The 25,670-nt window shown below is 37.1% G+C and overlaps 2 protein-coding genes across 2 annotated transcripts; one reads left to right on the top strand and one right to left on the bottom strand.

The window, feature by feature from the left end:
• Nucleotides 1–5,700: 5,700 nt before the first annotated feature.
• Nucleotides 5,701–7,751, top strand: LOC127796644 (peroxidase 5-like). The gene is made up of 4 exons (XM_052328900.1): nt 5,701–6,196; nt 6,314–6,502; nt 6,602–6,767; nt 6,871–7,751. The coding sequence occupies exons 1-4, from the start codon at nt 5,981–5,983 to the stop codon at nt 7,278–7,280; spliced, it is 981 nt and encodes a 326-aa protein (XP_052184860.1). The 5' UTR covers nt 5,701–5,980; the 3' UTR covers nt 7,281–7,751.
• A 6,631-nt stretch (nt 7,752–14,382) lies between these two features.
• On the bottom strand, nt 14,383–18,222 carry LOC127796992 (nascent polypeptide-associated complex subunit alpha-like protein 2). Its single transcript, XM_052329386.1, is given in 5 exon segments — nt 14,383–14,403; nt 14,405–14,743; nt 14,835–14,953; nt 15,983–16,114; nt 18,060–18,222. Coding segments are annotated over 5 exon segments (774 nt in total).
• Nucleotides 18,223–25,670: the final 7,448 nt, after the last annotated feature.

Raw genomic sequence — 25,670 nt, 5'->3', positions numbered from 1 at the left:
AAAACTTTATTGAACTTCTTTGAAGTGTACTCAACCCAAAATTTGATCTGAGTACATTTATCATGCCGCCACTTTGATTTTCAACCTACACTTTGAACTTTTGAAATATAGCAGCAACCTCTGATTTTCGCCTCAAGAGAAACACCCAACATAGCCGAGTAAAATCAATAACAAAAAATAATAAAATATTTGTTGTCATTCAAAGATGGTGTCCTCATAGGACCACAAACATCAGTGTGAATCAACTACAACTTTTCAAAAGCTTTGCATGCCTTATTGATTGGAAAAAGGGCAATTGGCATTGCTTCCCCAATTGGCATACTTCAAACACATCATTATTGTCATGAATGGTAGGTAAATTCTAAACCAACTTACTTGAATGCATATACCTTAATGGCAACTAATTAAAATTCCCAAGTCTTTTGTGCCATAAGGTAGAATCATCAACAACAGTAGGATAAGCATGCATAGTTGCTTGTTTCCATTCAACTGGGAAACTTTTATCTATCATTTTAATAGACATCAGTTCACAACCAGAGAGATAAAATTACTATGATGCATGTCATATTTTGAAAATGCAAGACATAATGTCTTTCAAGCATTTGACCAACACTCAAAAGGGTTTTAACTAATTTCACGTACAAATAAAACATAAAAATAAACTTTGTACTTGATGAAGTTTCTATTGAAACTACTCATTGCCAATCTTCACCTTTTAGACATAGGATCTATATATCCAACTCCTTGAATACGCCAGAATCATATGTTATGTGGTTGGTGCAGCCACTATCAATCAACAAAACTTCTCTGTTGCTATTTGTTGCATAACAAGTAGCAAAAAGTAGTTTCTTTAGCTTGGTCTTGACTTTCAGCGACTTGTGCTGCTTGTCCCTATTGGTTTGCTTTGTTTCTGCCAACTTTTTCCGCATGACCAAACTAACTGCAGCTCTACACGTTACTCCAAGCCTGAACCAGCAAAAATTCTCAATTGACTCCTTTTTTTACAATGAGTACATAGTGGATACTTTCCTTTTCTGCCTCCACCTTTATGATTATCTCCATTCTTTTCTTTCTCTTTCCTTTTATCAGATTGCTTCTTTCCTCCACTGTTGCTTGTATGTTTTTCTTTCAGCTTTGTTTGAAAAGCTCCTTTAGTTGATACTTCAAGTCTAATAACCAATTTTTGCTCCAAGACTTGTAGGGTACCGTTCACCAGTTCTGTCAAGGTCAACTGAGAAAGATCTTTTTTAGTCTTTTAGAAAGGAGATCTTTGACTCAAACCTCTCAGGAACACTTATACGCACTTTTTCAACAATTCTTTTCTCTATTAGCTCTTTACTAAGCAGTTTAATTTGATTAACAACTTTTATGAGTTTGTCACATATTCCTTAACAGTCTTAATTCTCCTTCACCTTGAGAATTTCAAATTTCCTCCTCAAATTGAGCGCTCGCATTTGCTTAGTCCTATCACTCTCTTGAAACTCCTCCTTAAGTCTGTCCCATGCTTCTTTTGTTGTCTCACAAGCCATTATTCTCATGAAGATCACATCTAAAACTGCTGAATGGATGCAAGACAAGGCTTTGTATCTTTTGACACATTCCTCCCTACATTGCTTCATTTGAGCAAATGTTGGATTTGCTCTCAAGGGAGGTAGGTCTCTTCCTGCTTCTCCCACTTCCCACAAATCATATGTTCTCAAATAAGCCTTCATTTTTGCTGTCCAAATTTGATAGTTTTCTCCTGTGAAAACAAGAGGAGAGGGAGTAGAAAAGCTATTTGAAGCCATTTGCTAATTCTCAGGATTTTAAGTTTTAGAAAAAAAGAAGCCTTGCTGGTTTTCTTTCACACTCAGAGCCACTCAAGATCAAAAGAGCTCTGATACCATGTTGAAATATATCAGAAGCCAAAAAAAATGGAAGGAGGAGGATTTTTATTTTGAATCAAAATACAACCATGACTTCCATTCATTTTCTTCCGTTTATACAAAAATATATTAGGTACAGAGTTGTTGATCAAAACCAGATATTGTGTAACTTTCATAACTTTATCAAGACATATTTACTTGAAACAAGAATCACCATAGCTTTTACATCTAAGCCTTGACTGATTAAGAAATACATTTAGCAAAAACAAAATATCTTCTTGCTCAGAGTGTCTACCCTAGCATTTGCTCTTTGTTTTAAGTCCAAATTATTGGGTGGGCAAACACCTTTAACTTGTCCCATACACTTCATATCGAATTTTAATGTCTTTCCCAAAGTCTTTTTGAATCTGCCTGTACCTCTTTTTTTGACTAAATGTTTCATTTCATCAACTCTCCTCACGAAAGCGTCTCTTGGTCTTCTTCTCACATGACTAAACTATTTTAGTCTAGTCTTTCTCATCTTCTCCTCAATTGGCACTACTCTTATCTTATTACGAATAACCTCATTTTTAATTTTATTTTTTCTTGTTTGGCCGCACATCCATCTTAGCATCCTCATCTTCGCTACGCTTGTCTTTTGCTCATGCTGATATTTGACTACCCAACATTCTGAATCATATAAAAAAACTGGTCTTATAGTTGTCCTATAGAATTTTTCTTTCAGTTTTAATGGGATTTTACAATCACATAACACCCCCGATGCATTTCTCTATTTTAGCCAACCTACCTTAATTCTATGTGTGACGTGACATCCTCATGAATTTCTCCATCTTTTTGAATCATTGATCCCAAATATCGAAAATAGTCTTTTCTTTATATGATTTGGTATTCCAATTTTATTATAACATCCTCCACTCTTGCATTCTTACTAAATTTACATTCTATATATTCTGTTTTCCTTCTACTTAATTTAAATCCCTTAGATTCTAAATTGTTTCTCCACAACTCAAGCTTACCCTCTTTTGTTTCATCCACCAACACTATGTCATCTGCAAATAGCATACACCATGGCATTTTTGTTTGAATGTGTTTAGAGAGTTCATCCATTACTAAAGCAAATAAGTATGGACTTAGTGCAGAATCTTGATGCAGTCCCATTGTAATTTTAAACGGTTCAGTATCTATTTCGCATGTTCTGATCCTTGTCTTTATACTGTGATACATGTCCTTAAGGGCTTCTATATAGGCTATTCGGACTCCTTTATTCTCTAAAACCCTCCATAATACTTCTTTAAGGACCCTATCATAAGCATTTTCTAGATGTATAAACACCATATGCAGGTCTTTCTGATGATTCTGATACATTTCCATTAGGCGCGTCAGTAGGTATATAGCTTCCATTGTTGACCTACTAGGCATGAAACCAAACTGATTTTCCTAGACGTTTATTTCTTTTCTAAGTCTTTGCTCTATTACTCTCTCCTAAAATTTCATGTTATGGCTCATTAACTTAATTCCTCTGTAATTTTCACAATTTTGAACATCTCATTTGTTCTTGTATACAGGAACCAAAATACTTTTCCTCCACTCATTTGGCATCTTTTCTGATTTAAGGATCGCGTTAAATAATTTCGTTAGACAGGAGATACCCTCTTCTCCCATACATTTTCATGCTTCTATTGATATATTATCCGGTCCCACTACCTTATGATTTTTTATCTTTTTTAATGCTTGCCTTATTTCTTTTGAACTTATGCATCGATAAAATGTATAGCTCACGTTCTCTTTGGAGTTACTAAGATGTCACAACCTAACTCTTGTGTCCCCACCATTGAATAATTTTGTGAAATATTCCTTCCATCTCTCCTTAATCGCTCTCTCATTCACTAATACATTTTGGTTTTTATCTTTTATACATTTTATTTGTGTTAAATCCCTTGTTTTTTTTTTCTTGCTTTAGCTAATTTATATATATTCCTTTCTCCATCTTTTGTATCAAGTCGTTTATATAGATTCTCATATACTTTTGAACTTACTTCACTAATATCTCTTTTTGTTGTCTTTTTTGTTTCTTTATAATTTTTTAAGTTTTCTTCATTGCTACACTAATATACAGCTTTATAGTAAGTTTTCTTATTTTTAATTTTCTATTATATCTCTTCATTCCACTACCAAGACTTCTTAAGGTTTGGGACTCTACCATTTGTCTCTCCAAGGACTACCTTTACCGTGCTTCTCAGGGCAGTAGTTATTTCCCTTCATATTTGGTTTTTCTGTCATTCTCCATTCCATTCCCTTCTACCTCTTAATTTTTCTTTGAAGATTAATTGTTTCTCCCCTTTTAAATCCCACCACCTAATTCTTGAATTTTGTTTTATGTAATTTTTTCTCTTCCAATTTCTTACTTGGACGTCAAGTACCAATAGTCTATGTTGAGTAGTCAAATACTCCCTCGGTATTACCCTACAATCCCTACAACATAACCGATCCTCTTGTCTCATGAGAAAGTAATCTATTTGGGTGCTTGATGATATGACATTTTTATATCTGATTAAGCGTTCGTCCTGTTTTTTGAACCTAGTATTGGTTACGATGAGCCCATATGCCATAGCAAAATCTCGAATAGACTTACCCTCATTATTAATTTTCCCTAATTCATACCTTCTATGTACCTCTCTATAGCCGTTTTCGTCTCTACCCACGTGACCATTTAAGTCACCTCGTATAATCACTTTCTCTCTTCTTGGTATCATTTGTATGAGTCCCTCTAGGTCCTCTCAAAATTTTGTTTTTATCTCCTTACCTAACCCCGCTTGTGGTGCATATATACTAAAGATATTCATAGTTATTCTACCTAGATCAACCTTCACCATAATAATCCTATCACCTCTTCTCTTTACATCCACTCCTCATCTACTAAGCTTTTATCCATAATAATCCCCACTCCATTTTTTACTCGATCATTTCATGTGTACCATATTTTATATCTAGTTTCTGATAAAAATTTTGCTTTTTTCCCTACCCATCTCGTCTCTTGAAGGCACATAATATTAATTTTTCTCCTAATCATCACATCTACCACTTCTATAGCTTTGCCTGTTAATATTCCTATGTTCCATGACTCAATCCTTAATCTATGATTTTGATTTTAGCTTTGGCTTTGAATTTGATTTTGTTTTTGATTTTGAACTATCTTCTTTACTTGCATCCGTCCAAGCAAATACGAGAACTCTTGCTCGTTTGTCACTATATCTGGGCGTCGATACAACGACCCTAACTCACTTGACACTATACACGGGCAGTGTAGTACGTCGCTATGAAGGGTTACGCCCTCAACGATTTTTCATAGTTTGTCTAGAGTTTATGTTTTGGTTTCGATTAGGTTTTATGTTGATTGTTGGCTACCTAACACAAACCTCCTCCTTTATTCGGGTTTGGGACCGAAGGTGGATAACATCTCCAAAAAGAGTTTTTAACTTGTATTCTATATGCAAATAAAAATCTTTTAGCATTTTCGTTATCACCGGCACTCATAATCAAGAGTATTTCTTGAGGCTTAAGAATCAGTGAAAAGTTCACAAACAGGCTTGCACGTTGTGTATAACTTTGAGATCAGTAACCAATATCCTTGGAGCTTCATGTTTCCAACTCCGAAGTCAACTACATTACTTTTGTGTTAATTAAAGTAAACCACAATTGATTTTCCAGCCTTAACTTACTCAAACTAATGGCCACGCCACCCCACGCTCAAGTGAACGCTTTGTCTTGTAATACAATAATAATTGCTGTTCTAATTCAACCAAATCCAGTTGTCATTTCTTCCACCTGGTCAAAACAATTGTGTATCTCTCGCAGCCATAGTGCATGGCGGGATTTGATCTCTGCTTGGGACTATGACAACGAATCAAAACCAGCATTAATCCAACTCAATGCCTTGCGTATAGCAGCATTAAACAATTATTATAAAACTAAGATGGGGTAGTAATGTTGATACAATAGTTGCTTTCTCATCAGCTATATATAGCCACCAATACTAGTTCTAAGTTGCAACCCTGTAAGCATAAACAACTTCCTAACTAGGAGAAAAGGAAGGTAGAAAGAAGAGTATTCCAAAGATGGTAACTTGGGTTTCCACAGCATTCTTGATAGTTCTAAGCCTGTGTTTTCAGTCTGAAGCTCTGCTTCAAGTTCAACTTCAATTAGGGTTTTATGCAACCTCGTGTCCCCTGGCTGAGGTAATTGTGAAGGAGGAGGTTGCCAAAGGGATCGCCAGGGATACAGGAGTGGCAGCCGGTCTGGTCAGATTGCATTTCCACGATTGTTTTGTTAGGGTGAGTCTAAATGTACAATGCTACATGCATTAACTATAACTCTCACTTCTTTCTTCATTTTCTCTGCATTATAACCTCTTGAAGGCCTAAAAGGGTGCTGCATTTTCTCCTTTCTAGGGCTGTGATGGATCGGTTTTGATCGACTCAACTGCTTCGAACACGGCGGAGAAAGATGCTCCACCCAACAAAAGCCTTAGGGGGTTTGAAGTGATCGACAAGGCAAAGGCGAGGCTCGAGACACTGTGTCCCGGGGAAGTGTCTTGTGCAGATATAGTTGCTTTTGCGGCAAGGGATAGCATTGAGTTAGTAAGTGTAGCTGTAACCTGTTTTCTTTAAGCTCTTGCAGACTCTTCTTGCCATCCGTACGTGTTGTTTTCTTATATATACATGTGACTCTCTCTGAAGACGGCGGGGCGGGGTTATGACGTCAGTGGAGGGAGAAGAGATGGCAGAGTTTCATTGGCTTCAGAGGTATTGACAAATCTTCCAGCTCCTTCCTTTAATGTCAACCAGCTCACGCAGTCCTTCGCGAAAAAGGGACTAACACAAGAAGAAATGGTTACACTCTCTGGTAAGACCCTGAAATCTCAAACAAATGGAACACACACACACATATATATAGTCAACAATTCTATGCTAAAGACCACAATCTTAAATGTGCTGTTCATGTGTAGGAGCACATACCATTGGCCGCTCTCACTGCGAAGCCTTCAGTAATAGACTCTACAACTTCAATGCGACAAACAGCCAGGACCCGAGTCTGGATCCTGGTTATGCAGAATACTTGAAGAAGCAGTGCCCGCAAGGCAGCACAGACCCCACCCTGGTGGTTCCAATGGACCCCTATACCCCGGCCGTCACTGACAGAGGCTACTATAAGGCTGTCGTGGCTAACAAAGGGCTATTCACTTCGGACCAGACCCTTCTCACAAACCTGAACACAGCCAACCAAGTTTATCAAAACGCAAATGATCTTTTGCGGTGGAGAACCAAGTTTGCTGCTGCAATGGTGAAGATGGGTCAGATTGGCGTTTTAACGGGTGGCGACGGAGAGATCAGATCAAACTGCAGGAGGATCAATTGAGGAGAGGACCGGAAAATATGCAATCTTAAGCATGCATGGGATAGATTATTTGATTTGTAATTCTTCATCTAGTTTGCTATGATTTGTTTGTGGGTGTGGGTGTGGGTACTATGCAGTGGAGAACCAAGTTTGCTGCTGCAATGGTGAAGATGGGTCAGATTGGCGTCTTAACGGGTAGCGACGGAGAGATCAGATCAAACTGCAGGAGGATCAATTGAGGAGAGGACCGGAAAATATTCAATCTTAAGCATGCATGGGATAGATTATTTGATTTGTAATTCTTTATCTAGTTTGCTGTGATTTGTTTGTGGGTGTGGGTGTGGGTACTATGCTTTGATGTGGGAAATATAAAATAAAGTCTTGCACTGCTGCGATAATATTTGTGCTGAAAAAGATATAGAAAATATCTTTAACAGCTAGCTAATCTCTTTTGAATTTTAATTGCTTAGTTTGAATAATATATTAATTCAGTTTGAGTTCAAGTCAAGTTAGTTGTTATTTTTTAGGAGAAAATCATGTTTTTTCTGTTGATGTATAATTATAAATTAAGTCAATTTAATAAGAATTAATCATCAGTTTTTCAATCATCTATTACAGTTTTTGTTCTCTGTTCTCCTTGTTAATTCTTACAAATTGATATCAAAGGCCTTATTGATCTTATGGGTCTATGTTTGAGAGTGAGTGAATCCATTGAGGAACCTTCTCTTTTACAAAAAAACCAAACACCAAGTCTTCAAGCCAGATAACAGCTATGGCAAGAAACAATCATGTCAGCACCACCTATGATTATAGGTGAAAATTATTAGATTTGGGCAATGAAAGTGGTGCCTTACTTACAAGAAAGTGATCTATGGGATGTGGTAACAACTGAAATACCACAATTGCCTGAGAATCCAAGCATTGCCCAAATCATAGAGAACACGCTCAAGGAGACATTTCAAGGAAGTGAAAGAACTAGGTGGATACAAATACTAAATCTCAAAAGGGATTTTGAGATTCTGAAGATGGAAGAGCATGAAAGCATAAAACAGTACTCAGACAAGTTAATATGTTTGTAGGAAACAAAATCAGATTGATGGGAAAATAGCTAATTGACAAAAGGATTGTAAAGAAGGTGCTGGTAAGTCTACTCGAAAGATTTGGGGCAAGAATCTCATCTCTTGAGGATTCAAGAGACATTAATCAAATGACTTTAATAGAGTTAGTCAATGCATTACAAGTTCAAGAACAAAGAAGCTATCAAGAAAAATGGGGAGAGTACTGAAGGTGAATTTTAAGCAAAGGAAAAGGCTCAGACTTAGTCAAGTGGCAAAGGCAAGAAACAGTTATAGAATGAGAAGAATATAGAAAAGAGGACGAAAACAATAATGATGGTGGCAAAAAAGGGAAATTTTCCCCATGTCCACATTGTAAGAAAACATCACCCTTACATAAATATTGTTGGTTTAGACCTGATGTTAAATGAAGGTCTTGTAATCAGATGGGCCACATGGAGAAAGTCTGCAAAAAATAAACAAGGAGGCACACAACAGATACAAGTTGCTGGTCAACAACAAGATGAGCAATTGTTTGTGGCAACCTATTTTGCAAGCAACAGAACTAGTGAAGCTTGGCTTATTGATAGTGGTTGCACTATCATATGACTTATGATAAGACCATATTCAAAGAACTTGACAGATCATATGCTTCCAAAGTCAGAATTGGGAATGGAGACTATATATTGATGTCAAAGGCAAAGGGAATGTAGCCATTGAAACTAGTTCAAGTATAAAACTCATTTCTGACATTTTATTTGTATCTGATATTGATCAAAATCTGTTAAGTGCGGGACAACTGGTTGAAAATAACTATTCTTTGTCTTTTAAAGATAAAGTATGTTTTCTTTTTGATTTTGCTGGAAATGAAATGTTCTCAATTGAGATGAAAGGGAAAAGTTTTATGTTAGATTGTATGCAAGCAAATTCTTCTGCACATCCTAGTTCTCTTAATCAATATTAGCTTTGGCATAAAAGATTGGGACATTTCATTATTCTTCCATCACATAAGAATCAGCTTATACATGATTTACCTGGTGTTGAAAAAGAAACTGGAGTTTGTGAAGTCTGTCTACTTGGGAAGCAATCTAGATTGTCATTTTCACAAAACAATATATGGAGAGCAATGGTGAAACTTCAACTTGTTCATACAGATGTATGTGGTCCAATGAGAACTCAATCCTTGAATGACAACAGGTATTATGTTGCATTTATTATTGATGATTTTAGCAGGATGTGTTGGGTTTACTTCTAAAATAAAAATTTGAAGTTGCTAATGTGTTTTGAAAGTTTAAAAATTGGATTTAGAATCAAAGCGGCCATAAAATACAGGTGATTAGATCAAATAATGGAACTGAGTATACTTCTAACAAATTCAAAAAGTTTTATGAAGATGTAGATATTGAACATCAATTAATAACAACTTACACTTTATAACAAAACGGAGTGTGTGAAAGGAAAAACATAACAATAACAGAGATGGTCAAGTGCTTGCTGATTGAGAAGAAACTACCTAAGCAATTTTGAACTGAGACTGTCAGTACTGTAGTTTATTTGCTCAATAGACTACCAACAGAAACATTGAAAAACGAAGCAACATTTGAAATTTGGAATGGTTACATACATTCTATACAAAATCTGAAGGTGTTTGGTTGCATCTATTACACACATGTTCCTAATGTAAAAAGAGATAAATTGGATCAGAAGGATGAGATTGGGATATCGATTGGCTACAACAGCTTCACTAAAGGCTTTAAAGTTTATCATCTTGTGATAGGAAAGGTAAGTGTCAACGGAGACATCAAATTTGATGAATCTGCAACCTAGAATTGGGATAAGTCCAAAGTAGAGTATCAGAGATAACCAAATTGTGAAGCAGTTCAGGAGGAGATAATTGATAATATTCCTGTTAATGGTACCAAATTCCTAGACTTCTTGAGGAAGAGTTGAAAATGATAGAAAAGAACCAGACATGGACTTTGAGTTGAATTGAGCTTATATTTGTACTCATTTTTATTTACATAAATTGTGCTTCATTTTTCTCTCTTCAAGGTTTTAATCTAAATTTGTATTAATTCATTAAGTCTTATTTTGTATTTTGAGAGATCATCGTAACTAAAAGATTCATCTATTAGATTCTCTCTTATTATTCATCTCTTGTATTACCTAGCTTGTATAGCTAGATGGTCCATTTGAGTGGGAGGTTTGTATCTTTTCTAGTCGCGGACTAGAGGACCTACTCGATTTGAGTAGAGGGTTGATAGTGGATTTATTTCAAAATTCTTAGTGGGAAGTTAAGGTAGTAGACTAGGTTTGGAAAGCCGAATCACTATAAATCATCGTCTCTTTATGCTTGTGTTTTCTATTTATTTGTTTTTTTTTAAGCATCTCTATGTTCATCTCTTGATTCGTATATTTAACCTCTCATTGAAAAAAATTTCATATCTTTCATTCTTGTGTTCTTCATTGTCAAGACGAGATTGTTTTTATACGGTTGATATCTCATCGTGACATTTCAAGGTCTTGAGGTTTAAGGAAACCATGGTTTTCACAGTTGACATCTCTGTTTATTAAAAAAAATTTTAAGGGAAAATATTTTTATATACCAATTCACCTCCCTCTTAGTGTGTGCCATATGATTTCAAACCTAACATTAAGTTCTGCTTAGGGGATACTTAGCATCTTTTAGGATAATTTGAAGAGATTGAGAGATCCTCTCAGTAGGTCGAAGTGTTTGACCGACATCAAAGAGTTGATGTGTCTTAATTGATACATGAGTGTGAAAGTAGAAAGTCACACCCTAAGTGAGTTATGCGTTGGATTAGTGAACCCAATCTGGTTGCTTGTTCTTTCACCATTAAGTGTTAATAGTTGATAAAAATATCATTAAGTGTTAATGATGTTTTTAATGAGATATTATTTTTTAGAAATGTAGGAATTAATTCGAGTATAATATTATGTGTATAATTATTATATATATAATATTATAAGAATTAATTAATTAATTAAATTATTTATTTAATTGACAAAGGGCTAGCTTCTGTGAGAAGCTCTAATTGGAAAAATCACTTGCAATTGAAGTGGGAGACAAAGTGAAGGGGGCTGGCAGGAGCTATGAAGCACGGAAACGAGTTGGAGGCGCTGTTTCGGCATTTTCGAACCATTTAAAATTTTGAAAAAGAGAAAAATGACCCAAAACGTTTTTTGAGTCGTTTGTATAATTTTCAGAAAGTTATGGGCTGTCTTAGGAATTTACAAATTTTTCTAGAAACACATTTCCAGACGAAAACACGTTTTGGCCGCTTGAAAAGCCCTAAACTCCTCATTTTTTCCTTTATTTTTCTTCTTCTTCTTTCAGTTCGATCGCCCTCGCACTCGCCACCATCTGCTTCCAGTCCGGTTGTTTCATCGCTTTCGCCGCCGTCTAGTTTGTTGCACTCACCGTATGCTTCATCGCACTCGCCGCCTACTTCATCTCGGTGCTCCTCGTCGTTTGCTTCCAGCGCCTAGCCGTCTGCTTCCAACGCCTCGCTTCGTCGTTGCCCTCGTCGCCATCTGCTCCTTGTTCCCTGGCTGCTTTCCTCTTGTAAGTAATCTCTCAACTTCAATTGTAAAATTTTGTATGTGCTTCTTTGTGGCTATTGTGATTTTTGTGCTTCTATATATTGGATGAATCAAATATACAATTTACAGAATTACACTGTTGGTTTGGGGCAATCCTGTTCTATATGAGTTGGGGCAAACCATGATCAGAATTATCATGTTCCCTGGCTGCTTAGCGGTATGTTTATTGTTTATATTTGATTTTTTTATTTTTTATATTAAAAATTATATTTATAAAAAAACTCTTATATTTTTAAAATTTATAGTTTACCGCGTATTTTCGTTTCTTACCTTTTTAGAAAAATGTCATTTTCGCATTTTCATTTCTTATAAAAAATGTCTCCCGTTTTCGTTTCTGTGCAACTTAGGGCAGGAGCCGCACTTACATGCTTGGAGAATTGAAATTAAAAGGAGTAATGGCCTCGAGAATTGTTCTCCAAGGCTATCGAGCATTTTCAATATGAAAAATTTCTAAGAGCCAAAAAAGTTGATAGACAGGTTTACAGAATGAAGGCTAAAATACTAAAATACCATCACCCACATTATATTGTACTTTTTTCAATGTAATGTGTATGATGACATTTTAATATTTTAGCCTCTATTCTGTAAGTCTCTCTATCAACCTGTCTGACTATGTTGAAGAATTCTTCCTATATATATATTTATTGGAAAGGAATTGGCAGCCCCTTGATTACGCAATTTCCGCATGCGTGAGGTCCCTCCTCCAGTTCGTCTTCTTCTTCCTCTTGTCTTCTTCCTTTCTTCCGTGTGTGCGCCGATCAGCATCTCCTGCCGTCTTCTTCTCTATATTACGGAGAATGGGTGATAATGGGATTGAAGGATAGCTGTCGGCATATGCTTCTCGGAGAAGCTTTAATGGAAGAACAGACAGCAAGCTTCTCGTCGTTGGAAAATTAGTAGCCGGAGGTATGGACGGTGACGTGCGGATCTGGCAAAGACGTTCGTCCTGGCCGCTGTAAGAGACGAATACGACATCTCCAGTGCGGCAAGATCGAGTTGCTGGCAGCTATGAGTAGGTAATTGTCGACGACTCGTGGCGATCATGGTTTGTTCTCCGACGGTACCAACAACTGTGACGGCAAAGAGTTGCCGGCGGTACAGTGGCTGGGGTTTTCAACGAGCTTCCGACGGTTGTTCGACAAAAGTTATCGGTGGTGGATATACAGCCGTAGCCCCTTTATTATATCCCGCTTCAAGTTCATGAGATTGACGGTCCATTTGGAAGAACGGTCTCAGTTCCCATTCACCTTCTTCGATAGGGTGCTAGCCGTGTTCGGGGAAGGGTTCTAGCCCAGCCGATTCTCAAGGACCAGTTGATTCTCCAGTCCAGTCAATTATTAAAGGCGAGTCAATTCTCTAGTCCAGTCAATTCTTGAAATAGTTAGTTATTTTAAGGTTTCTATTCATCAACATAGCAAGTCATCATCCCTCCAGCCACTCTGATCATTTTTCAGCTTTCTGATTAGTTTTAGATTCTTAACAATCTTTACACATGGACGTTAATTTCGTTTTCTTATATTATAAATTTATTGATATAACTTGATAAAATAATTTAAAAATTAAATATCACTTTATTAGAGGAGTTCAAAAAAATAAGAAAGTTATTTTAGTGCATTGCAAAATTAATGACCAGCTAATTGATATTCTGACAAAAATCAGATTTTAAGGAAGAAGTTAGGAGTTTGCAGCAAAAGTGGCCAGGAATGTTGAGCTGTGTAATTTCACTGCTATATTTGTACTGAAAAAAATATAGAAAATATCTTTAACAGTTAACTAATCTCTTTTAAATTTTAATTGCTTAATTTAAATAATTTAATTAAATTAATTTAACGAGAATTAATCATTAATTTTTTAATCATCTTTACAACATTTGTTCTCCGATCTCTTAATTCCAAGATAAAAAGGCTTCCATCACTATGTTCATGGATTGCCATAGTCACCAACCCGTGTGTTACTTTTTCTTTTGATAATACTAACTAGAAAGATAATCTAATTTAATTACTTCTTCATCAAAGAGTTAAAAAAGTATTATTAATTCTTTGAATAAGTACTTCTAACTTTGAGTAATACTAATAGCATTACCATTATCACACTGAAATATATATAATTAATCACATTCCATTCCATAAAGAATGCGAAAACAGGACTCCTCCATCCGGCGAAGAATATATTCCTCCTGGGAATGGTAATAGACTGAAAACAGCAAATTTTGCGATGGAAACAAATATAGCATTCTTCATAAGTAAAAGGTTTTGATCCAACAAAAGTATATTAAAAATGGAAAACGCATAATGTACCTAGCAGGTAGGTGCAAAACACAAAAAGAAACTCAAAGAAGTGAAACTAATTTTGACCCCCAAAACCCCCCTCTTCTAATGGCCTTGATTCTGAACGCCAACCCCTCCCCATAGCATCATCATCATGGTAGATCACACAGCTTATAATTAGTTGGTGAGCTCCATAATAGGCACTGACTATGTCTCCATTGTTTGTCTTGAGAGCCTTCACAGCTTTGCCCTTTGATACTCCTGCCTGAGTCATCACCAAATCAATGTCACGAGCCTCCACACCAGTTTCATCGATGTCTTCCTCTTCCTCGTCTGCCTGTGCTTCGGCAGCAGCAGTAGCAGCAGCAGAAGTATCGGACTTTGCCATTACAGACCCCATGTCTGGCATCCTGAACTGTTGAGCTGCCTGTTGTTGCAGTTGAGAGCTCAAATCCTCGATCTTTGCTTCCCCGAAAATGACATAGGTCTCAGAATTTGGACTTTTGAAGACATCCGGTTTTGAGATGAAGAATAAAATCTGAAACACAGAGAGTGATTGGTGAAAGGCCATTTACATCAAGGAAACAGTACAGGGAAGGATCAATTACATCAATTAAAGACGGACTAACATTTTTAGTTCTTTTAATGGTGACCCTGCTGACACCTGTAACTGGTTTCATGCCCAGCCTCAGCATTGCCTTGCGACTTTTCTTCTCGCTTCTGCTCTGTTTTGAACTACCATTTGCCCCTGCACCTCATTTCCAATTGAAACAATTTAACAAACAACAAAGGAAATATTCACATAAACACAAAGCAAATCAAAAGGTCTACATCAGATGGATGTACAGGGCAGTTGAAGGCCCAAGGCTTCACATTTTATGAACAAATGAGTTTGATACAACCACACAGTGAAGACATAAGCAGCATAAAATAACATTCACAAGCCTTAATCCTACTGGGAGGGGTTGCCTACTTGAATTCTAGACCTCTAACTATCTCCGTCCATAGCCATATCATCTACAAGACCATTATATTCTAAGTCATGCAAAAGTGTTTTGCACTAATTTTTCTTTGATATTTCTCTCTTTCTTCTTCCGTTTCCTCTATTAATGGCATTCTTTGCTGATGATAGGAAAAAAAGGCCAAACCCTTGGTGCTTGCTTCAAACCATAGGGGGCCTTGTGAAGCTTGTAAACTTTTTCTTCACTGTCGTGAACTTGAAAACCTTCTAGTTGCTCAATATAAATATCCTCTTCAAACAACCCATTTAAAAACGCTGACTTCACTTCTGAACGATCAATTTTTCAGCCCAATTTTGTTGTCAAGGCTATCAAAAGCCTTATTGTATCTTGTCTTGCCACAAGTGCAAAAGTGTCTAAAAAATCAACACCTTGTTGTTGAGCATAGCCTTTTACCACCAATCTAACCTTTAGTTTGTTTACAGAACTATTTGGATTGAGTTTAGTTTTGTCAACCCATTTGACTCCAATTACTTTTTATTTTTTGGTCCATCAACAAGTTGTCAGGTTCCATTTTTCTCTATCATTGTTGATCTCCTCTTACATGGAAATTCTGAATCTATCTATACTTGTAGCTTTAACATAGCTAGCAAGTTCCAAACCAACTATATTGCAACTCTAAGAAATCTCTTCTAAAGTTTTGGTGCCTCTTACTGGAACTACAATATCACTATCAAAATCTTCTTCTTTTTCAGTTGCAACTTGTTTTTGGTCCTAAGTTTATCTGGTCCTTCCTATTGCTCAATATGGGATGTTACAAGTGATATCAAAGCCGACCCTTAGAAAAGGCAGTCCAATAAGGGCGGAGAGTAGCGCCGGAGCACGAGGGCTTGAACAAGGTATGGCTTTTAACAGGCTTTTAAGATGACGGCCCCCAAAGGGAAGAAGATCTGAGACCAGTTGTCAGGTCACATTATGAATACGTTATGCGCTCAAGCGGGAAAGAATGTAATACCCCGAGAGCCCAAGGTCAAGTCCAAAAAGGGACTCTAGAGAAGTTAGTACATATATATCGAGGATAGTAAAGAAGGAAATTATAATACCCTAAGAGCCTAGAGAATGGTAATATATATCGAGGATAAGTAAGAAAGAAAATAATACTAGCTAGATATCTTCTGGGCTGAATGTGAATAAAGAACTCTTGAGTTAAGCGTGCTTGAGCTAGGGTTGCTCAAGGATTGATGAACCTTGGGAAGTTCGTGTAGCCCATCAGGGTAAATTGATCTAGTCTTACCTATCGTTTGATGCGAGATGTTACAGGTGGTATCAGAGCCGACCCTTGGTGAAGGTGGTCTGATGAGGGCGGGGAGTGGCGCCGGGGCTCGAGGGTCTGTACAAAGAATGGCTTCTGGAAAACTTCTAAGATGATAACCTCCAAGTGAGAGAAGATCTAGGACTAGTTGTGTAACGCCCCATTTTTTGAGCGCGCTATTACTTAGGACAATTTTGGGATAATAAATTTTTTCTTAAAAACTATTACTAAATCATATCACTCCTCATATCTATTCCAAAATCTCTATACATTTATCTCGAAAGAGAATCATCATAAATATTAAATGCGAAAGTTAGAATCGAATCTAACATCTTAACATTAATCATAAATCAATTCTTACATTCTTATTAACCATAAATAAGGTTATACATCATCATTAACTATAAATGAGACTATACATCATCATTCCTTAAAACGTTCAGAATTCAAAATAGCAGAACTTAAATACATGGGCTACATAACATACATTCAACTCATCATGTACTTTGCTAAGTGTCATTTCATGCATCATTTATCATCGTTTCTGCTACAATCTCCATCTGGAACGTTTGAATATTCCAAGGGCAAAGCTCAAATTAGATGATGAATCATCTAAGTAAGGGAACAAAACATTTAATGATCATGTATGTATGCAATGCACATAACATCATAACTCTCATGTTTGGGTCGACTGCACCTTAAGATTACCCATCATTTTTTACAATCTCCTTACCAGATCGGGGTGTGTGGGTGCACCCTTAGCAAAGCAATGGCGTCATTACCTAATCCCAAACCCATGCAACGTATGACCGTGAATCTCATCATGCTCATAAGCATATTTCATAAATCAAAACATGTAAATGCAATCTACATGACATACTCACATTAAGGTATGATAACATGACAAAATCATTTACATAAAATCTAATGTTGAGTCGAACCACTTACAAACCAAGTATTTTCAGAAAATTAAATCCAGTTGAGAAGTACCACTTACTTTCTCAAGCTTATCGGGCTACCTCAATATTCGCATATTGTCTAGAAATATATGCATCGTCTTGATTTGCGTGCCAACTTCAAAATTCTCACAAGTCACTTCAACTTAAACCTCAAAACACCCTAATCATCATATTTATTTAAATAAGCATTAAAATCTATTTTTTCATAATTTCTTGCATTTTTTTTATTTTTCTCTCTATTTCTTCCTATTTTTTCCTCACTAAATTCAAACTAAATAATTTTCAATTATTTTCTCATATATTTTGTTATAAAAATTCATAAAAATAACATTTCTGAATTTTTAAAATTTTCTAAGAAATTTTCCTTAACTTGACTTAGCCTCTCAAGCTTCCTCGGTATGCGTGCTCTTATCTCGAAACACTCGTCTGAATAATTTACTTGCCTTGATATACTCCTCTAGCCCCAAATAAATTCTTAGGATTTTTTCAAGATTTTTCTCAATTTTTTCTATATATTTTTCTTTTTTTCTTCTCTTCTTTTCTTTCTCTCCTTTTTTTTTTATTTTCTTTCTTTATTTTTCTCTCTCCTTCCTATTCATCTTCTTCTTCCAGCTTCTTCTTCACTGCACCTGCAACGCGCGACCAGCTCCAGCCGCTTCACGCTGTTGCTGCTCCTGGCTCCGCCACCGCCGTCACACGCCCCAGCAGCCACCAGCACGCTGCTACCTGCTCCGCTCGCGTCCCCGCCAGCTGACCCCTGCCTCGCGACCAGTTGCTGCCATGCCATGGGCGATCGGCCATTGCTGTTTCAGCTCCTTCCAACCATCATCCCTGGCCACCAAGGCTCCTTGGTAGCCACCCATCGAGACCACCACCGACCGCTATCACCGCGAGCTGCTCTGCCAGGCCCCATCGCGGCCGCTGTCATGGCCGATCGGGCTTGCTGCTCGCAGCCATGGCCGTTGCCCACTTCTTCTTAATGATTTCGGCCAGCGACTCCCTCTCTCAATCTCTTTTCTCTGATCTCTCTCCCGAGCCCTCATCTCTCTCTCTCACATTTGCTGTCGGCCCAAGCTTTCGACCATTCTCCCTGCAACTTTCTGCTTCCATTTCCATTCTCCCTGCAACTTGCATCCTATCTCATCTCAGATTTATTGGCTTATCTATTCTGGATTTTCCTCAAATCTTGTCGCCCACTTTCCCTCAAATCCTACTGCTAATTTCCTTCAATTTTTGCAAAAATCTCGGCGGCCTCACACACTCACGCGCACAGCTATATATATATATATATTTATATCACTTTATATTATCTCATAATAATAAAAAAATTACATATTTAAATTTCAAGATTCATCTCTATTTCATTTAGGCAATTCTCTAATTGCATTTACATCCTCAAACGTCTAATAATTAATTTGCATTACGATACAATAAATCTAAAATTAATTATTCAAGATTTACTAGATAAGGATACTTTCGTCCCTACGTTCTCACTGGACCTTTGTTTTGTCCCAAAACCACTCTAGGGTTTATCCTTATGCAAAATTAGAACCTCTCTCAGGGTTCTGTTTATTTTTTGGAAATCTCTTACGATGATTTAGTTTTTCAGCCTAAATCGAAGTTGTATTTTAGCTATACCGAATACCGTCTCAATTCTGATTTCTTTGAACACCATAAATCCTACTTCAGGACTCTCATTGAGACCATATCATTTTTTTTAGACAATTACACTCTAGGACATTCCCTTCAGTCGATTCGGTACTTATAACTGTAAGAAATTATACTTAAGTTCTTAATTTTTAGATAATTTCACCTATGACCCATGTTAAAATTAACTTTGAACCCTTTAGAAAAATTTGAAATATTACAAGTTATAAGGTTGCATGACGAGAACATCATGTGCTCAAGGGGGGAGAATGTAATACCCCAAAAGCCCAAAAATAAATAATATATATTGAGAATAAGTAAGGAAAAAAATAACACCACTTAGATACCTTTTAGGCTGAATGTGGATAAAGAACTCTCGGGTTAAACGTGCTTGAGCTAGGGTAGCTCAATGATGAGTGACCCTTGGAAAGTTCGTGTAGGTCCATCAATGTAAGTTGATCTGATCCTTCCTATCGCTCGATGCGGAATGTTACAAAAATATTATCAGCTGGATATCTTTTGGACTGAATGTGGATAAAGAACTCCTGAGTTAAGTATATTTGAACTAGGATAGCTGAAGAATGAGTGATTCCTGAAAAATTCGTATAAACCCATCAAAATAAATTGATCTGACTCTTCCTAACACTCAATACGAGACGTTACAAACTACTACTTTTCAAAACCTTTTCATGCCTTATTAATTGGAAAAAGGGCAATTGACATTGCTCCCCCAATTGGCATACTTCAAACACATCCGTATTGTCATGAATGTTTGGTAAATTCTAGACCAACTTACTTGAATGCATATACCTTAATGGCAACTAATTAAAATTCCCGAGTCTTTTGTGCCATAAGGTAGAATCATCAACAAGAGTAGGATAAGCATGCATAGCTGCTTGTTTCCATTCAACTGGGAAACTTTTATCTATCATTTTAATAGACATCAGTTCACAACCAGAGAGATAAAATTAATATGATGCATGTTATATTTTGAAATGCAACACATAATGTCTTTCAAGCATTTGACCAACACTAAAAAGGTTTTAACTAATTTCACGTACAATTAAAACATAAAAAATAAACTTAATTTGTACTTATGAAGTTTCTATTGAAACTACTCATTGCCAATCTTCACCTTTTAGACATAGGATCTATATATCCAACTCCTTGAATACACGCCAAAATCATATGTTATGCGGTTGGTGCAGCCACTATCAATCAACAAAACTTCTCTCTGTTGCTATTTGTTGCATAACAAGTAGCAAAAAATAGTTTCTTTAGCTTGGTCTTGACTTTCAGCGACTTGTGCTGCTTGTCCTATTGGTTTGCTTTGTTTCTGCCAACTTTTTCCACATGACCAAACTAATTGCAGCTCTACACTTTACTCCAAGCCTGAACCAGCAAAAATTCTCAATTGACTCCTTTTTTTTACAATGAGTTCATAGTGGATACTTTCCTTTTCTGCTTCCACCTTTATGATTATCTCCATTCTTTTCTTTCTCTTTTCTTTTATCAGATTGCTTCTTTCCTCCACTGTTGCTTGTATGTTTTTCTTTCAGCTTTGTTTGAAAAGCTCCTTTAGTTGACACTTCAAGTCTAATAGCCCTTCTTTGTTTCGAGGCTTGTAGGGTACTGTTCACCAGTTCTGTCAAGGTCAACTGAGAAAGATGTTTTTGAGTCTTCTAGAAAATAGATCTTTGACTCAAACCTCTCAGGAACACTTATGCGCACTTTTTCAACAATTATTTTCTCTATTAACTCTTCACTAAGCAGTTTAATTTGATTAACAACTTTTATGAGTTTGTCAGCATATTCTTTAGCAGTCTTAATTCTCCTTCACCGTGAGAATTTCAAAGTCCCTCCTCAAATTGAGCACTTGCATTTTGCTTTGTCCTATTACTCTCTTGAAACTCCTCCTCAAGTCTGTCCCATGCTTCTTTTGTTGTCTCACAAGCCATTATATTTTTATGAAGATCACATCTGAAACTGCTGAATGGATGCAGGACAAGGCTTTGTATCTTTTGACACATTCCTCCCTATATTGCTTCATTTGAGCAATTCTTGGATTTGCTCTCAAGGGAGGTGGGCCTCTTCCTGCTTCTCCCAGTCCCACTTCCCACAAATCATATGTTCTCAAATAATCCTTCATTTTTGCTGTCCAAATTTGATAGTTTTCTCTTGGAGGTGAGGGAGTAGAAAAGCTATTTGAAGCCATTTACTAATTCTCAGGATTTTAAGTTTTAGAAAAAAAAGAAGTCTAGCTGGTTTTCTTTCACACTCAAGATCAAAAGAGCTCTGATACCATGTTGAAATATATCAGAAGCCAAAAAATGGAAGAAGGACGATTTTTATTTTGCAGCAAAATACAACCATGACATCCATTCATTTTCTTCCTTTTATACAAAAATATATTAGGTACAGAGTTGTTGATCAAAACCAAATATTTTTCTAACTTTCATAACTTTATGTTTAAATTATGCCTCCGTAGCTGTTAACAGTTGTTGAAGTGGCAGTTTTTGATTTGGACTGAGTCAAGGCTGTGCATATCTGTTTCTGATTTTTTGTTCTATTTTCTTGGTGTTTGTTAACAGCAGCAGCAAGATAGAATAATCAATTAATTACTGCCTTAGTGTGCGGCACATTTTTAGCACTTTTCTGTTCTTAGTTAATCTATTTAAACAATAAAATATCTTCAATAAAAAATTGCTTTTCCTTTGCGGCCCATTCTTGCTCTCTGTAATTTCTATGTTTGCAGAATAAACTTCTGCAATCTTCAATTAAATATTCCAACAAGGTGGTATCAGAGCTCTCTTCTTACGGGACTTGTGAGTATTTCCAAGTGCCTCCCATTGAAGGCCCAACCAATCTTCCAGCAAATCTGTTATATAATGGATTTAGACTCGCCATTTACAGCAGTTGCACCACCTGTATTTGATGGTGAAAATTATCAGGTTTGGGCAGTTAGAATGGAGGCTTACTTGGATGCAAGTGATCTTTGGGAGGCTATTGAAGTGGATTACGAGATTCCTCCATTGCCTAACAATCCAACACTTGCTCAAATCAGGCATCACAAAGAAAGAAGGCAAAGGAAGTCAAAGGCAAAATCATGCCTGTTTTCTGCTGTCTCATCAACAATCTTTACCAGGATTATGACCCTAAAATCAGCAAAGGAAATCTGGGACTTCCTCAAGCAAGAGTATGAAGGCAATGAGAGAGTCAAAGGAATGCAAGTGCTGAATTTGATTAGGGAATTTGAGATGCAGAGGATGAAAGAGTCAGAAACAATTAAGGAGTATGCTGACAGGCTCCTCAGCATTGTTAATCGGGTAAGGCTGTTGAAATCTGATATGCCTGATAGTAGGATTGTACAAAAAATCTTAGTTACAGTGCCTGAAAAATTTGAGGCAACAATTTCCTCATTGGAGAACTCTAAAGATCTGTCAAGTATTACTTTGGCAGAACTATTAAATGCATTGCAGGCACAAGAACAAAGAAGACTCATGAGGCAAGAAGGTGCAATTGAAGGTGCCCTACAAGCTAAGTTCCAAAGCAAAGGAAAGAAAAAGAATGAAAAAAAGAAGAATGTTGATGCAAATGAGGTTGTTTCTAATGACAATAGCAGTAATAGTGGCTATAAGAAGAAAAATTACCCTCCTTGTCATCACTGTGGCAAGAAAGGGCATGCTCCTTTCAAATGTTGGAAAAGGCCAGATGTGAAGTGTCGTAAATGCAACAAAATGGGGCATCATGAAAAGATCTGCAAAAGCAACTCTCAGCAGCAGAATGAAGCTCAAGTTGTAAACCAACAGGAGGAGGAGGAGCAGTTGTTTGTAGCCACATGTTGTGCTGGCCATAGCTCAAGTGAAAATTGGCTCATTGACAGTGGTTGTACTAGCCACATGACTCATGATCAACAATTTTTTAAGGAGCTTGATAGATCTGAAGTGTCAAGAGTTAGAATTGGCAATGGTGAGCATATTGTGGTCAAAGGAAAGGGAACAGTAGCCATTGAAACCTGCACAGGTACAAAGATAATTTCTGATGTTTTATTTGTGCCTAATATTGATCAAAATTTGCTAAGTGTTGGACAGTTGCTAGAGAAGGGTTTCAAAGTAATTTTTGAAGATAAGCAATGTCTGATCAAAGATGAAAGTGACCAGGAGATGTTCAGAATCAAAATGAGAGGCAAATGTTTTTCTTTAGACCCAATGGAGGATGAACAAGCAGCCTATCCTATTTCAGTAAAAAGTGCAGAGACCTGGCACAAAAGGCTAGGCCATTTTCATCATGCTGCAGTGTTATTTATGCAAAGGAAGGAGCTGGTTCGAGGCTTACCTCATATGGAGACTGAATTTTCAAGTTGCACGGCTTGTCAATATGGCAAGCAGACAAGGCTTTTCTTCAAACAATCAGCCTGGAGAGCAAGTGAAAAGCTGCAACTGATCCACACAGATCTGGCTGGACCTCAAAGGACTCCTACACTCAAAGGGAGTAAATATTACATTATTTTTATAGATGATTTCACTAGAATGTGCTGGATTTATTTTCTTAGGTTCAAGTCAGAGGTTGCAAGTGTGTTTTGGAGGTTCAAGGCATGGATTGAGAACCAAAGTGGCTGTAGAATTCAAGTCTTGAGATCAGACAACGGCAAAGAGTATACATCAGAACAATTCAATATGTTTTGTGAAGAGGCTGGCATTGAGCATCAACTTACTGCCCCCTACACTCCACAACAAAATGGAGTGAGTGAAAGGAAGAACAGAACAATAATGGAGATGGCAAGATGTATGCTGCATGAGAAAGGTTTGCCTAAAACTTTTTGGGCGGAAGCTGCAAATACTGCTGTGTTTCTATTGAATAGACTTCCCACTAAGGCTGTAAAAGGGAAGACACCATTTGAGGCTTGGTATGGATTTAAACCATCCCTACAAAATCTTAAAGTTTTTGGTTGTATTTGTTTTTCACATGTTCCTCAGGTGAAAAGGGACAAACTTGATAGGAGGGCGGAACCAGGCATTTTCGTTGGCTACAGTGATTTCTCTAAGGCTTACAGAATCTTTCAACCTCAAACAGGGAAGATTTTGATAAGCAGAGATGTTCATTTTGTGGAGCATCAACAGTGGCACTGGGAAACTGAAAAGAGAAATCAAAACATCAATATTCCACTGAATCATGGAGAGGAGGTTGATGAGGCACCTGTTAGAGCTGCAATGAAAGAGGAGCTACATATGATTGAGAAGAACCAAACTTGGGAGTTGGTTGAAAGGCCTGAGAATAGGAAGATCATTGGTGTTAAATGGGTGTTTAGGACAAAACTAAATGCTGATGGCTCAGTCAACAAGCACAAAGCCAGACTTGTGGTGAAGGGTTTTGCTCAGGTGTTTGGTATTGATTTTTCAGAGACTTTTGCTCCTGTTGCACGATTGGACACCATCAGAATGCTATTAGCATTAGCTGCTCAGAATGGATGGAAAGTGTTTCAGCTGGATGTCAAATCAGCTTTTCTCAATGGTTACTTGCATGAGGAGATTTATGTTGAACAGCCTGAAGGCTTTGTTGTGAAAGGGCAGGAAAACAAAGTTTTTTTGCTCAAGAAAGCCCTATATGGCTTAAAGCAGGCTCCAAGAGCTTGGTACAGCAGAATTAATGAGCACTTACTAAGCTTAGGCTTTGTAAAAAGTCTAAGTGAATCTACTCTCTATGTTAAAGGTCATAAAACTGACATAATGATTGTTTCTCTATATGTGGATGATCTCTTGGTAACAGGAAGTGGTGTTATGCTCATGGAGCAGTTCAAAAAGGAGATGATGAAGGTCTTTGAAATGACAGACCTAGGAGAAATGGCATATTTCCTTGGCATGGAGGTTAAACAAAATCAGAAAGGTGTGTTCATCTGTCAAAAAAAATATGCTAAGGAGATTTTAAAGAAGTTTCAGATGGAGGATTGCAAACCAATGAGCACTCCTATGAATCAGAAAGAAAAACTCAGCAAAGAAGATGGTGCAGAGAAGATAGAAGAGGCTGTTTACAGAAGCCTAATTGGGTGCCTAATGTATCTCACAGCAACAAGGCCTGACATTTTGCATTCAGTGAGTGTCTTGTCAAGATTTATGCACTGTGCAAGTGAAGTGCATTTCAAAGCAGCCAAACGTGTGCTAAGATATGTCAAAGGGACTCTAGATTATGGAATTAAGTTTTGTTATGATCAGGATTTTCATTTTCATGGTTATTCTGACAGTGACTGGGCAGGGTCCGTTGATGACATGAAGAGTACCTCAGGGTATTGTTTTAGTTTTGGCTCAGCTGTGTTCTCTTGGTGTTCCAAGAAGCAAGAGATTGTTGCTCAATCAACAGCTGAGGCAGAGTTCATTGCTGCCACAGCTGCTGTAAATCAAGCCCTATGGCTTAGAAAAATTTTGGTTGATTTACATATGGAGCAAAAGGAGAGCACGAAGGTGTTTATTGACAATCAGGCTGCCATTGCGATCTCCAATAATCCAGTATTCCATGGGAAGACTAAACATTTTAGCATTAAGTTGTATTTTTTAAGGGAAGTGCAGAAAAATGGAGAAGTATGTTTGTTGTACT

This window comes from Diospyros lotus, chromosome 3 (assembly GCF_014633365.1).
Source record: "Diospyros lotus cultivar Yz01 chromosome 3, ASM1463336v1, whole genome shotgun sequence".
Classification (NCBI taxonomy): Eukaryota; Viridiplantae; Streptophyta; class Magnoliopsida; order Ericales; family Ebenaceae; genus Diospyros; species Diospyros lotus.
Note: the sequence above shows the minus strand (reverse complement) of the source record. Positions and strands in the feature narration are given on the sequence as shown.